The following is a 16,394-nucleotide window of genomic DNA, read 5'->3' as shown; positions in this document are numbered from 1 at the left end:
AATACAAACAGCACATTTAACATCCCTCATACAGCAAACAGGACACAAGCGACTTTTTGGTTCCCCTTGCATTCAACACCAACAAGCCCCTCCACTCCAAACCATTAAATTATAATTCACTGTGCTCACTCTAGTTGAACCTGTTAACTACCCATACTGATGCATCTTCTCTAAAGCAGTTGCTTAGAGCTGCATATAAGCTCTGCTGTCGTGGTTTTTTCTTCTCTAATAATTGTCAAATCTCCAACCTTTTCACATTGTCATTCACTGGATTTTTCTGCAGACCTTTCATTTTGTAAGCTGATCTCTAAATTTTCCCTTTACATTCAAAACAAGTTTCCTGTGGTTTCCCCAGTTAGAGGAACACTTCGGTTTTTCACTTCCCTTCAAGGCAGGTCCAGTTCCTTTTGGGCGTGGGGAGCTAATACTCTTTTAAGCACATTTCAAAGGGCATTATTTAACATTAGTGATCTCCTCCTAAAACATCTTCCCTTTATTCAGAAGCTTCAATTGCTAGCGACATCAATGGCAATCATCCCACTGGCTTCACAAAAGGTTGTCAAGAACATCTCATCACCATAGCATTCGAAAGCTACAGCTACGTATTCCCTCTGTAGGTGTCAGTGTCAGAGCGAGAGAGGAGACTTGTTTCTAAAGCAGCTCAATTCACAAAGAAGTATCACAGCACTATAGGCAACAGATGCACTGATATTTAGGTATTTATCAGCAAGTTATCTCAGCTGTACCATGCCAGTCATCCTATCATTTTTAGGAGGGGTAAGTTCTTCACACATAAGGTAGCCACAGAAAGAGATATTTGTAAGGAAACACCTGTCCAAACATATCTAATACATAATACCATAAATCCCCTAGAAACTCTTCAAAAAACTGAACACATTTTACCTTTATGTTATTAAGTAGTTTGCCTCCGTTATTCACCCCAGAAAGCTGCACTAGCACCCCACTGTCAACAGATACAAACTTTTTTACAGATTACATGCGTTCACAGTCATTTAGCACTCCCTGCTTTCTTTTATGGTTTGTACAAACACACCTGTACAACAGCAGTGAGCCTATTCCTACCTGTTGCAGTCTTTAGGAGTATCTCCTTTTTCAACACTGTCAATCAGGATGACGTGCAATATCCCCACAGGAGCTCCAGGACTGCTTTCCACAGGAGCACTCACCGCCAAATAACAGTAATTCTGAAACTGCACTCACTTTTCCCATTGTCACTTCACCCTGGTAGTCTACAGTTACTTTGTCATTAACTAGAATATCAAGGTTTTTATCCTGTCATTTAGAGTTTATGATCTCCCAATCTATAGCAAAAGCACATTTACTTTGTGTCACATTTTACCGCGGTTGTTTCACTCCATACTTCCTAATCTTCCTGCAAGATACACATCTCCACAGAGATGATACTCCCACTCAGCATAGTAATGAAGTTTCCCTGAGAACAGTGTTACTTTCCATGTTATGACCAGGAATGAATAACTGTAATGGATAGGAAAAAACAGCCAGCCCGTCCCAAAAGTGATCCCAGAAGGCACACTATTAGGTAGAAATTATTAGGTATGCTATCATCACCTGTCTTAAATACATAACCATTCCTGTATTAAACTTCATCTGAATAATTTTTCATACATTTCCATGAAACATTTTACTGAAATTCAGAGAAACTTATGGCTAACCTTCGTAACAGGTTGATACTGGCAATGCTGCACAAAGCCTCTCCCATCCTGACACCCCATCAGGGCCAAGCTCAGGTCAGGGCACCCGACACTCAGCTCCAGGATTCAGCGCCTCATTTACCTGCTCCACCTCTAGGACAATAATTTGGGACACAGAGACTAGAAGCACAGTCTTCCACTGTTTGCCACCACTTTTAGTTGAGGCACTGTGTGTTCCTAGAATGCTTCCATTAGATTTGTAATTTTCCGTTGTTTTAGTGCAAAATCAAGCAGGATGAGCTGTAATCACTTCCGAAATTGATGTTAATGTGATGACAAATTGCTCCAGGACCTAAAATCCTTTTATTCAGTTATGCTGGTTTTGTCACTGGGGTACTGCAACAGTCTTTTTTTTTTTGATGGGGAGGGGAGGCAACTTCTAAAGTATCTACCACTTGCTGTCAAGTTAGATTGTGTCATGTTCTTACTGAAACATGGCATAACCCACGGCCAACCTTCTCATTCTCAAACAGCAGGCAGCAAGTATTATGCTGCAATAGAAAAACCTCAAGTCCTGGAGATCACCTCCGTGTCTTTTTTCCAGACTACACCATGGACAGAAACCCTAAGACAACTGGTATGAGTTGGTTCATGTTCACGACATCCCTGAGACAGCTGGCACATTACTCACAACTACAGCACTTAGTGTTCAACCCAGACCCCTCAGCTGTGCCTATGGTAGCAAGCAGCATACTGCAACAGGAGCAGCCCTGCAGAGCAAAGCAGGTGGTGCTGGGGATCAGACATTTATATCGCGTGTTTTGGAGGGGACTGTGGGGGGTCTAGTGCTACAAACTGAACATCCCTTGTTGGAGTGCATCATGTACATAATTTCATCCAAAAGGAACTTAGGGTGCTCCAAGGCCACTTTCAAACTAAGCTAAAGCATAGCATGAGGGCATAAGGGATGACCAGAAGATACCTGTCCAAAGTCCATTTTTGATCTGAACTAAAATCCTTGTACAGGTGCACCCCTGTGATCCCAAGTGGGATGCCTACAGCCCTAAGACCTCTCAATTATTATTTTTTTTTTAATGGTTATTCACCTTGACTTACTGTGGGAATACAACAGAAGATTGGCGAGGAGGATTGTAAACACGCTCAAGTGACTTGCGGCTAGGGTGCCGAAAAACACATCTATCACACCAATTGTTGCTTAGCTCTGTATGCTTGACATGTAGAATGTCTGCACTTAGATTACACAGGCCTGTGAGAGACTCAGAGGCACCTTACTCAACATCCTTAAGATTTCTTCCCTGCTGTGGGAAAGATCAAAGTACAGCGGAAAAGTACGCTTCCAAAATCCTGGATATATACAGGCAAAAGCAGCAGGCCTGAGATCTCTTTCTTTGTCTCTTTCTGGCTAGAAAGCATTGAGCTCCGTGGTGCCTGCGTCCCCACTTGCATGCCTCTACCCAAGTGTTGCTGTGGAGATCCCCCAGGTCACGAGGTAACGAGAATAAATTTGCTCTTTGCATTTCACCCGTGGCCTGTGCTGGCACACCTACACAAAAGTGAGAAGACTGCATTGCAGTCTCCCACTATGATGCTTTCAGAGCATGAAAAGGAGCATGTGCTGCATGCCCAGGGACATGCACGCAACTATGAAAGTGTGAGGATTACTAAAAAGCAGAAGCTCTGTCCAAGCAGTGATTGCCCAAATTATGCAGTTCAGGTCTCTTCTCAAGAACCAGTCAAGAAAGTTTAGGTTTCCTTGGGGGTAGGTCACCTGGTTCACTCCAGACGGGAGCCTGGAAGTGAACTGGCACATATGCAATGAAAATGATCATGGTACCAGGACACTAGACTAAAATGAGGTATACAATAAATTCACAATCACAACCATCCAAACCATGAAACCCTTTAATCCCTTGTACATGAAGATTACATGTATACAAGTGCTAATGAAGGAGGGGACTGGGAAAGGGAAGCACTGTTTTCTTTTATGATATAGGCTTTTCAAAGCATTAGCTAGAAACTTACACATCATCTTCCAGCTTGGTGTTCAGTTACACTCTGAATTACACTAAATTTGGGGTCTGATCCTTTGACAAGACAGCTTTTTGAGTAGTTGTAGTGCTAGGGCCTCAATAACAGGCCCTGAAACAAAGTTGACCTCTAGATGAACCTCACAACTAAGTTACCCATTATTAGCATCTGTTAATTAGTAAAATCTGTATCACCATTAGCGTTAATTATTAGTATCTGATCATTAACAAAGTATGTATGCTCACTACTGAAAGATGTATCTTAGACAAAATGTAACCAGTAGTGAGGATGAGATGCTGTGAGAGTATGTATCCAGCTTCTCTTGTTTGGCCTGTTGGAAACTCCCTTGGTTCTCCCCCGCCCCGAGCCCTGGCCAGGCTTTGGGTGGAATCCAACAGGAGGGTGAAACCAGATGTTTCCCCTCAAAACAAAGGTGCAAGTTATTCTGGCTTGCTGATTTTTGGTATATAAGGCTGGGCCCGCTCACAGCAACTTTGGAAGCCTCACCTATGGGTGGACGCACCGCGTAGGATTTCCCACTTGCCGGGACAGGCTCTCCAAATCCTCCCTGCAACCGGGGCTGCCCAGCGACTGTGGATATGGATGATGGTAGCGTATGCAACTGGTGAGGTATCTTCTTAATCACTATTCTCCCCTTTGTGTAGTAATGATTAGGTGCATTAACTGTATGTAGTAATAATTAAGTGTACTATTCTGTATTTTTCTTATTGCCTATTTTCTGTATTACTTGGTTATATCCTTTAATTATTAACAGTAAAATAAGCCTACTCTTTTCACTCTGGTGCTAAGTTTAACTGGCATCCTCGATCAGCAGAACAGTAGTCAGATGCCATGACTTCAAAAGGGCCTCTCAAAAATAAGGGAGTACACGAAAAGGTGGCCAGTGATCTTCAACTCAGATGAAAGATAATGCATCCAGAGAAAAATAATCTAAATTAAGGGCACACAATGCTAAAACTGGAACTAGAAGTTGCAACTCAAGTGAGAAAGATCCTTAGGTTAACACTTACAGCTCTCTAAAGACTTCAACTCAACATGCAGCTGCAACAACAAAAAAAGCCAGTAAAACATAAAAGCAAGAGTAATTTTCAAACTATAAATAGAACGCTGGTACACCCACATCTCAAGTACTGTGGTACTAGTCTTCACACCTCAAAAAAGATGTAGCAGAATTAGAGCAGGTAAAGAAAAGGACAACTAAGACGACAAAGAGAACGAAGATATTAAGGTGGGTGAAACTGCTCGCTTTGAGGAAAAGGCTGCGGGTGGATTTAGTTGCACTTCACAACCATAAAGGACAAAGTAAGTGGAAACTGTTATTCACCAAACCCTGCAACACTGAAGCTGGGAATGGTTTCTTCAGGCACATAAAAGTAGCAATGTACTTTTCTATGCAGCAAGCAGAGAACTTCCCGATCTTGCTTCCATTCCACAAGAGGTTTGGAGGCAGACAGTGTAAGTTGGATCAGAAAGGTATTCAATAAATTCACTGACAATAGGTCTATAAATGGATATTTAGTAGGACTAGGCAGAGCTGTACTTCTAATATCCCAGATACAATTCTGCATACTAGGGGAAGACAAAGACTATGGACTGTGGCAGGGCTGACCTGCTTTCCCTAAATAGCCTCTGCTACGACTGTTGGGCTAGATGAACCATCAGTGTGATCTACCAGGGTACTTCTTATGGTAGTGGTGAGCATACTTCAAGGAACCTCCAAATGGGCAGAAACAATAAGCTTTTAAAGAAAAAAATCACCTTCCCCAATTTCAATAAAAGTCTTATAAAGAGAGGAGGAAAAAAAGTTTTCATTGGCTTTTCATAAAGTAAATTTCGTTTTGTCATATATTCACATAGCAATCTACCTTCCAAAGTGTAAAAAAAGCCCAAACCAAAACAACAATAATCTACCCATTTTCAAAATTCTTGTGAGCTGTTTTTCTGCTCCTTTGCCCCCAAATTGCTAATAAATTTTCTATCATTTTCTTCATAATGGGGGTTTGGTTCAATATCCTTGCCCACCGGTCCCTTTCATGGCCCATATGAACCCACTCCAGATCTCAGATTTAAGGAAGATTAAGAATCAGAGCTGCAAACTTTATTCAAATTAGAACAAGATGTTAACGTATGCCGTGATAGTATTTTCTGTCCTCTATAACTTTTTTCTTTTACTGCCACTGCATAAGTGAAGGTTTTCATTCAATTCCTGGTAATGACATTCGCATCTTCCCTATGAGTTGACAACTTGTAAACAAGTTGCAGGAATAGTCCAATGTCTTCTTACATGTATTTTTTTAGCTTTGTAAAACTGAGCATAATTTGACACCTTTTTGCACATTTAGTCAGCAATTCCTTGGAGTCCTTTAAGACAATTTTGCAGGCAGCTTCTGGAACATCTTTTTAAAATGTTTCTGAAAGTCCCTCTCCAGAATACTTTGCTATATACTTTTGCAGATCAAAGTCTTCTGTGTTCAGTATAAATTTCAATACAGTTATGGTATGTAGGAGCAAAACTAGATTCAGTCCACTATATCTTTCAAACAGCATTGGCATTTAGTGGTTGTTGAAATTCTTTTAGCAACAGGATTTAAGATTGTGCTGGATTCCAGTAGCGTGGTGAATACCCTCTGCCAAAAGATTGAGATGACTTGGCCAGTCTCCTCCCTCCCTTCCCCCTTTCTCATTTTGTTTCTTGCTTGAATAAATGGCAGAGACCTCCTTTTCATGATTTTCTCTACTCTTCTCTGAAGCTGACAGTAGCTGCCTAGAAACAATAGCTTCCTGCACCACACACAAAATTTCTACCAGCACCTTCTACCAGCATGTTTTCAAATGGTACCCATTTGCCCTTCATGACCCACCCTGTCAAATAGTGTTTTGCTGTTTGTTTTTTTTTTTTTTCCACTTCCCTTACTTTACTATATTATGTTTAGTAATAATATTTACCAATAATTTATTACAGAACTGCTAACTGTTGCTCCTAACTAATAGTCAGAAGCCTTTACTCTCACACAAGTTTAAAGCTTGTATTTTTCCCTTATCTTAACAACGTTCTAAAAGCACAAAGCAGCAAGAAAACTTTAAATAATATTTTAATTCTTCTCTGTGTTTGATGAAAGCTTATTGTAACTTAAAAAAACATCAGGCTGTGATTTATAGTCACATCATTCATCACCACCTGAAATTCTATCCTATTAAAATGTCAAAATGAACCAAGAAGTTCAATTCATAGAAGTATAGAACAACATACAAACACAACCCAAAATCAAAGCACAAACCTGGAGTATTCCAAAACCTAAGTGTGCATGTGCTTTTCAGACTGAATTCATCTCCACTGCCCTCCTCCTAGAGCCAGAGATCCTCATCACTGCATCACTATGCATGCCTGCATCTCTAGCAAGCACTTCTATAGATCGGCCGGAAACACACCTCAAACTCCATATGTAGCTCAGCCACTAAGGATAAAGTAACGCATTTTAGTGACTGCAAAATGTGCAGCACTGTGCAACAAAAACTCTAAAGCCAAGCTCTGGAAAGGCACAAGTATGTAACCACCTTGCTTCTAAAGAAAAAGTTTTAAACAAAGCCCACCTCCCTCCAATCACACATTCAGTGTGTTCATCCATCGAAGGCAACTCCTAACATGCTATCGGGTAAGTAACAAAAGACCGAAAATACTCACACTTCTGATACCTGGGATTACACAGAGCTGTCAGTGCCTGACGAGACCCATGAGAAACTCAAACTTGCACTTGACAAAGTTTCAGTAGGATTACTGATAACTTGTAAGCAGGATAACCGTTCCACATGTGAAAAGCATGACCACCCACCCATAAAAATGAAACCAAGGTAAAAGATTTTTTGTTATCTGCAAGTTACCTGAAGCCACTTGTTACTGCTTGGGATCAGACAATTAGTTTTACAGTGTTGTTGTTGCAGAAGTGGCAAGGAATGCAGCAGACTGTTCCCTTTACAAGTCTGGGAAACTTAAAAGCATCTTATGCCTGATGCAACCAGAACTGCCACTAGGTAAAAACAACAAGCTATACTAAAAGGATATTATTCAAATAAAGCAAAATAAAAAAAACCTCTACTACCATACTCAAGCCTTTAAGCAGCAAAATCTTAATTCTTCTTTCTCCAGAGTCAAAGATAAGATCAGACTCAGTGTTGCTAAACAAGACGCAGTTCCAAAAAAACCCAAAAAGACCCAAAAAAACCCCAGGTGGCGTAATTACTAAATCTAACTGTTAATTCACATTATTTAAAATGTCACTTGAAGTTTTGGCTGCACACACAACACACAGTTTTAGAGTTATCTTCAAGAACCTCTACCTACTCCTTTTAACTAAGCAATTCTAAAATTAACTTGGGTTCCTAGCAACATGAAACAACTGAATTTGGACTGTAATAGTAGTTATCAAAAGTCTTCTAGGCATGTTCTACTCATGTAAATGATTCAGTGCAATACACACATTAAAAAAAAAAAAAACCTGATAAGCATAAGCTTGATAAATTAATCCTCTTTTCCAGGAAAGGAATTTTAATGTAAATTTTCACACAGCTTTATTACCTTTTGTCTAACATGCAAAATCTAGTTTTACATATTTAGCAATGACCAAATTCAAAGACAGCAAAATTAACTCCACGGAACACTTTGTAACAGCGAAATGGCAATGCCATCTTTGTAACACCCTCCCAGAGAACTACTACCTGTGGCTGCTCTGTTTCCCAGGAGCAATTACCAGGCCTGGAGAAGAGTGGCACAAGAAAAGAACATCTAGCTCCCTGTTCTACCTCCAATGGTGGCTCCACTTGGAAAAAAAGCATGTAACATGGCAGGTGTACTTCGCTGACTCCAAGTAAATCAATGGTTTATGAATGTTCAAAGCCACAACTGACCTGTTTATCATGATACCTTCTCAGGACATGAACAAAACAAATTTCCAGGGTCTAAGACACAGTCAGTACTGTCTTATAGCTAAACTGACGACAGAATTCAAAGCGTCCCTTTACAGAGGTCAAAGGTGTAGGAAAAACATGTCAATCACCTGACTATATATGGGAACACTATAGGAAACTCTAGGCTTTTTAATTCTTCAGTGGAAATAAAAAATAATACTCTAACAGCAATATAAAACTATGAATGTTTTAAGGAAAGGAACAATGACACAAAAAGAAGGGAGAGCACACATACCTGTACATACACAATATGAACAGCTTTGAGGATGTAGCTAACAGCAGTTTAAAACAATCTACATCTGGATTGCAATTGTTTTGGTTCCTGTCCTCCCTCCCTTCCTCACTTCCCTACAACATCTAACTAGAAACTAACACCAATACACACAAAAAGCAGCCCAGAGTTTAAGATGTTTAACAGCTGTGAAATCACACTGATAGTCAAAATTAACTGTAGCCAACTTAATTATGATGACTGTCTAACAGTCTTGCATAAGTATAAAAATTTCTACCAAGACCCAGGAAAAATTGATCCAAACAGTATAGCCAGAAACATTTCTTTTAGTGTCTATGTTCTGTTCAGTATTGAGAACAATTTAAATAAAGCCCCAAATACCAAGTCACAATAAAAGTTTGGAATATATAAATGCAAGCAAATGGTTTAAAATTACATTGGAAGGAACCATAACTGTTTCCTCCAAAAACCTAAATACTTCTGAAAAGACACATGTGGTAAAACTGGAAAACATACATAAGCTTTCAAGCAAGCAAAAAGAATTGTTCATACACCTGAGAGCTTGTTCATGTTTTTGAAATAGATCATCAGATACAACAAAGAAGGTATTACAGCTCCATAAAAAACTTCTACCCTACAGCTGAAAGTATGTACACTTCCAAATAACTTTAACTATCCTACAGAGGCACAATGAGAAACTGGCTATTAAAAGACAATGTCTTCTTAAGAACTCCTCAGTTTTAAACTACAAACACCATCATGCTTGGCCATATATTTTGTTTACTACACGTTCTCCCTACTGGACAAAATCAAGACTGCTTGGTAGTCCTTACTGTAGACTTCTGTATCCTACTTTTGGCATTACATTAGAAATTTAGCTTAACTCCGAAAAGCTAGCATAAACCTTTAACATCTCAAAAGTCACTGAATTCTCTTCCTCTATGAGCTAAACATACTGAGAACAATTACAGTGAACACAACATACTGGAGTTCACCATGGGTTCACCACAGCATTCTCTTCCTGATCCCGAGTCTGGTCATACAGTACAGTGAGGAAGACAAGATAACCCAACAGACAGTAAGATGGGAAAAAAAATTTTGAAAAGAACAAACACACTTTATTATATAAGCAGTACACACTTACAGAGGAAGAACTTAAGAACAAAAGAATGAAGCAAGTTTACTCCGTTCTGCTACTTATGCCTCAAGCTCAAAAAAATCACAGTGGCACATCCCACAGGTCAAGCCAACACATATACTACAGATTTTGTGCTCCAGGAAAGGAGCTCACCTGGTAAATACTCATTTCTCAACATTGTCCTATGGTAAGTAAATGTATTAGAACTCAAAAGGCTCATTTATTTTCTAGAGCAAATAGAAAGAGATACTTTTGCAATGAATTACTATTGTCAGGCATGACCTCTTCCTGACGATTCATCATCTCTTCCCACCTTGACAAGGTGGGAAACCATGCTTGGTGCCCTAGCAGCGTGGCAAAGTCTTCAGTTCATAAAGGCGTAAGAACAAAAGACAAATGAAACTGGGCCCAGGCAACAGGCCATCGAGAGAGTGGGTGGAAAGAGCAATAACTTTACCTATCAAACAGAAACAAAGGATAGATTCCCCACCTCCCCAACATGATTAGAGGGGAAAAAACATGCAATACAAGCTGTGTAATCCTAGCAGCCACATAAGACATTATTGCCAGTATGTAATGCTGCATTAAACACACTTATGGAACAAAGAGAAGATTCTAGGAAGATTAGGACTCAACTCTTGTCATTCAAAAGCTATTTATACAAAATACAGAAGGCCTACATAAATATATGAGAATCTGTGACTTGCAGTAAAAATCCACTTACTGCAAAACAAAAGCTGAACGCTTTAAAAGTGATTTCAAAAAGGACACAGAAAATTTCACACATCCTCCTGGTCAACACTTCTCTAGGAACAATCCCCAGAAACTCACGACGTAACAGTACGAGAACCTACACCAGATAAGTAGCCTAAGCATTGGACCCATTAGCTTGATCAGCATTAGCAGACTTGAAACCCTGTGTGTGATCTGCCACTATGGAAGGACAAAGACACACTGTGTCCATATGGCTTACATAGGGATTTGGTAATTGAGTCAAATGACTTAAATGGGGTAACAAAAAAGTCTTAATCACAGGGAACTAACGGATATGTCGCCAAAGGAAAGAATAAAGGCACTTTGCCATTTAAATATATCCTCAAGAGGTTGTAAAATAGGGTGACTATTCAAACCTGAACAGAATTTTTACAGTGTCATTATGCTTTCTAACCTGCTATAAAATCATTGCTGCTATTGACAGTTGTACATAAAAACCAAGATCATCATACAGGATTACCTAGAGGACAGAGGGTGCTACAGACCTTTCAACTCTGAGAAACATTAATTTCACAGAAGCTGGGCTTTAAAGAAAAAAATTACAGCCCTGATCATTACAAAAATTTAGTCTCACTTGTGTTTGAAAGTGAAACAGTTACCATGATGTTTTGGCAAGCCTAAGGAGAGGAGGAGCTGCCAGTAGGTTTTTGGACTAGGTGGATTATCTTCAACCGTGACCTGTTCCAGATGCTTCAGAGACAAGTGAAGAAAATTCTTAAGTAGGCAATTAAAAATAACACAGCCACAGGGAAGATTTCTTCCTACCTCCCGTCAGTTAGAGGTTATTTAAACTACAGACTCAGGAAGAACAGAAACTACCTTTTACAGTTGCTGGTGTGTTTTTTTTTAATTTTTAGTGTAAAATTAGATATTCCTACCATCCTTCTTAAAATTCTGCTATGCTTCTAGCCTCCGTTTCCTCTGGTAACAAGCTTCACATGACAATTGTACCTAGTCTATTCTCCTTTATGAGTTTTAAGTTTCCTCCTTCACTAACAGCTCTCCTGGTCTTGTATTACGATCTTTCTTTTTTACACCATTTGATTGTTAATCCCTAAAAATTCAGCATTTTTCCTTTCCTAGTTCAGTCAAATCTTCAGTCACCCTTCCAATTACAAGAATGTCCCTTCTCCTCATGCCTGTTACATTATTTCTGACACAGTGAGATCAGAATCATATTCCCTGCCCCCGCTTTCAAAATGAGCAAATATATAATTAATTTCTAGGTAGTATTTCAGATCTGCAAAGACAGAGAGAATAGTAACAGCCTGAGGATGAAACGGACAGAACCCAATTGGACTGAAAAAGTAAAGGAAAAACACCAATCAGCCTACTAAAGGGCTGCAAGGCATAAGAGATTTATCCTATTTCAGCAAAAAATGAATTTATGGGGAAAAAAATGTGAGATAGTCTTTCTCCAAGTAGTTATATAGGTCTCTGTCATCATTAATGGGATAATGCACAGGAAGTGCAGATACAGGTATAAGTTTACGCATAAAGCAGTGGGCTATTATTATTATTTGATTAAAAGGAATTTGTCAGCAGACAAATGACCGTATTTAGACCTCAATAGGGAGCATCTTCTGGACAGGAGCATTACTGCAGGTCTTGCAAGTACCTTCTGACTCCTTCCCCACCTCCCTAAGCTTCCATGTGATAAGGCACATTTTTCAAGATTGGAAATGCAGCCCATTCTTAGCCATTTGCAACCAAAATGAAGTAGTTCTTTCCCATCTCCAAGGTAGAAATAAGTAGTAAATTTCAGTAACAGAAATTATTATAAAAAGCCAAACTAGCTGACCACTTAGTATGCTCTTACATGAACATAACTTGTTATTCCAGTTATAACTGGAGATAATATTTGCAACTCTAGATAACATTTATACCAATGTTTACCCACTGAGAAAAAACAGATACACAGCAAGCATCTCTGCAGCGTCAGTCCTCGAAAATGTTGGGTTTTATCCAAACACTGATTTTCATGTGGTTTTGGCCATGATTTCTAACAATGCCTTTCATTTGTACAACATCTATTTTCTATTCAGTCCTATAAGAAATCTCTCATGAAACATTTAAGACTAATTAGAACTCATCAAAACAAAAGAATATGTAACTTTTCTTTCCAGAATGTTCTCATCTCATTCTCACATTTATTGTGTTTTGCATGTCTTTGCAATTTTGTTGTAGTGAACAAGTATGACTTGTTAACATTGATGTTTCATAAAAAGAATGCTTTTCAGTCAGGTTTTCGTTTTATTTAAAGGAAAACAGAGTTATCTGGAATTAATAAAACTCTGTATTCAGAAAAGCGTTTAACGTAACTGGTAGACAGATGGGGAAAAAATGCATACTTTTCCAAATCAACCCATTAACAAAGTAAAACTTTATTCTTTCTGGATTTGACAAATAGGTAAATAAGGACATTTTAAAGAATTACTATACCTCCCTCTCAAAATAATATTTAGTTTTAAAAAAAGACTCCCTATAGATCCAACAACATGTAAAAAAAAGCCCAGACCAACACACCACTTTCTCCAAAAGTTTCTTAAACAGTTTTAATTGTGCAAGGGTAGCTGGTATGATACACAGCCCTGATTCTACCTAGGATACAGTTCTGGGTAGAGCAGATCCAGGTAGCTCCCTGTTACTGAACCAGAAGATCATATGTAAAGACTTCCACTTCATCCTGGCCACACATTTCCTACATACCAATATTGTTTGGGTCACAGATCCCTCTGTGAACTATTGGAACTCACTAACTGTGTAGTAAACTATCACATCCAAAAGTTTTCTATCATGTTTAGTGAACCAAATTATTAATTAATGTATTAAAACATCAAAAGAAAAAAAAAATCACTGGCCACACTGGATGGGAGAAAGAGTTTGTAGGAACAACACAGCTGACAGAGGCACAGACAGCAAGACCCTCCCCTTGTTAGAAGCAGCTAGATCAATTTCGATTGCCTGTGCAACCACAGCTCAGGTTGGAAACCTATCTTCTGAAAGACAATGCAATCTAGTGCTGGCTGTCCTTTAACACCTTTCTCAAAATGCTCCCTGACACACACCTAGGACAGTTTCTCCTACAGTTTCATAGGAAGAGAATGACACAAAGCTGCAGTAGCCTGAGCCAGAATGGGGCATCTCCTCCACCTGTCCCAATAAAAACCAAGCAAACCTCACAGTAACCAGCACCCACTAATTGGTATGACACTGCAATCTGGTTGCTCACACAAGGACCAAGCAAACACAAATACGCAAAACCTTATAGTTTGAGGAACTGCTGTGAAGGCATCCCCCCCTCCCCAGTCTATTACTCATGTGTAATATATTTAATGTGCTGCATAGCATGTGTGATACAGCAAAATACGTAAACAACTAACAGTAGCAAAAGTAAGTATTGTTACAGTCAAGAGTTACTGTCCTCACTCCTGACATTAAAAGTGAGCAGAACCCTGCAGAGGGGGCAAAAAAACCCAGCAAAGCATTCTCATAGCTTGTTTTCCAAAGGCATACAAACCAAACAGTAACATTTATTACAAGTTCACAAAGACCTCAGCAAAACAGTTTTACAAGTTGCTACAGTGAGGTTTTCTGAAACCCCAGACAGAGATCTGCAGGAGTTATGCAAATAACTGCCAGACCTATCAGATTCTTCAAATGACACACAAGCCATTAAGCACAAATTGAGGGCTTAGGTTTAGCACAGTGTCCAGCCAACATCAACCATTATTTTATTGTAGGGTTGAACTACAGTATGGGACACAAGAAAGCCAAGCTGCATAGAGCTTGTTGGCTGCTTGTTTCCTGCCTCATGACAAAACCACGCTAACTTCAGTGCCTTTGACCTCCAGATCTTTCTTCCCTTAGAAACATCTGCTTATTCCTTAGCAAGTTCCCGAAACCTGGAGAGAAAAAAAAAAAAAAAATTTCCAGAAAATCCCAGCAGAACCCCACCCTGGTTTAGCAGGCTTCACAGACCTCACAGAGGCCAAGAACAGATGACATATTCTCACTCAAATTAAAGAGCTGAAGTCATGAGTGACCTGCTATTGATTCAGCCAGTGAACTTCCCGTTTCAGCTCTCTCCTACCAGACAAATCTGAAGAGTTAGCACCCTAAACCTGTCACACACACACCCCCTTTATTCACATGTATTTCTAGACAGCACCAAAGCTCCTCCCACCAGGAGATGCTGGGCACGATGTGAAACACTGGATCCCCAACGGAGAAATAACAACCCACAGGCATAAACAGCAAGCGCTCTTCTCAGGTTTTAGTCATAAAGAGCATGTGAAATAACACCACCAAGCTTTTTGTCAAGGGACGTAAGTGTCCAAAGGCATTTCTGTCAAGCCATACTGTCGTGTCGTGCTCGTATGCCAGAGCAATCAGAAGTTGTTTCTTTACGTTAAAGGCCTTTCCTCCCTCCATCGCCTCATCCCCACCCCCTGCCAAAAGCCGCCCGGGCTCTCCTCCCTACCCACGCCCCTCTCCCCCCGAACCCCCTCACACCCACTGCCGCCCGCACACCGCTCCCGCTCTCCCCCCGCCGCCGCCGCCGCCCCCGCCCGCCGCCGCCGCCCTGCCGCAGCCTCCCCGGCCCCAGCGGCCGCCGCCGCTCGCGCCCCGCGCAACCGCCCTGCGCCGCCCAGCGCGAGCGCTCCCCCGACAACCGCAGCGCGCGCCAGGCCCGGCCACTCCCCGGCCCCGCGCACACAATGGGCCCCGCGCGCAGCCCCCCCCTCCCCCCGCGCGCCGCGCACCGGGGCGGCGGCGGCGCCCGGCCGGGGTCCGCGGCCGCTCCGCGGGGCCGGCCCCTCCCGTCGCGCCGGCCCCACTGACCATCGCTGCGCTTGATCTCCACGTAGATCCCTATCTGGATCTTGCCGAAGTTGGCCGCTGCCATCGCTTCATGGGGCTGCCGGGGAGACCGCAGGCGCTGCCGGCCGGGCGCAGGGGGGCGGCGGGGGGGTCGCGCGGTGGCGGCGGCACCGGTACCGACCGCGGCGGCTCTGGCAGTGCGGGAGGGAGGGGAGGAGGAGGGAGGGAGGGACGGAGGGGAGAGGGAGGAGGGGGAAGAGAGAAAAGGCGCCGGCCGGATACAACAGGCGCTGGCGGCTCCTGCGCCTGCGCGTCTCGCCGCGGCGTCACGGCAGGGCCGGCCCAGGGCGGGGAGTGGGGGAGCGGAGGCGCCGCGACTGTTGCCGGCCGCCCGCGGTCACCGCCGCCGCCTCCGACCCCGCCTGCCTCGGCGGAGCGGGGCGCTCGGCCCGGGCGGGTCCCCAGCCCCACACACCCCCCCCCGCCGCCGTTGCGGCGGCGTCCGGTGTGCCCCCCCCCGCGGCATCTGGGAGCCCCGCCCCGCCCTCGCCCCTGGTGGCCTTGCCCGAGGCTGTGTCCGCACGGCCGCCCTTCGCGGCACCTCCGCCAGGCTGGTACAAGATGGGTGGCCCCGCTGCCGGGGAGCCGGCGCCCCGCGGGAAAGCCCCGCTCCTGGCAGCCCTGCCTACTCCCCGCTCGCTAGGGCCCGGGCCCGGGCCGG

General features: G+C 42.3%; 1 protein-coding gene across 5 annotated transcripts in view; it reads right to left on the bottom strand.

The window, feature by feature from the left end:
* Positions 1 to 15,921, bottom strand: part of KIF2A (kinesin family member 2A) — a 58,362-nt gene extending 42,441 nt beyond the window's left edge. For 3 of the 5 annotated variants that reach the window (XM_074857192.1, XM_074857193.1, XM_074857194.1), the window contains exon 1: positions 15,695 to 15,921. In XM_074857192.1, the coding sequence (XP_074713293.1) occupies positions 15,695 to 15,758 (64 nt within the window). In that variant the 5' untranslated portion in view covers positions 15,759 to 15,921. The remainder of the gene's footprint in view (positions 1 to 15,694) is intronic. The other 2 variants (XM_074857195.1, XM_074857196.1) reach the window with 1 other exon arrangement.
* Positions 15,922 to 16,394: the final 473 nt, after the last annotated feature.

Source organism: Strix uralensis, chromosome Z, assembly GCF_047716275.1.
Source record: "Strix uralensis isolate ZFMK-TIS-50842 chromosome Z, bStrUra1, whole genome shotgun sequence".
Taxonomy (NCBI): Eukaryota; Metazoa; Chordata; class Aves; order Strigiformes; family Strigidae; genus Strix; species Strix uralensis.
This window is presented reverse-complemented; position numbering and strand designations above follow the sequence as displayed.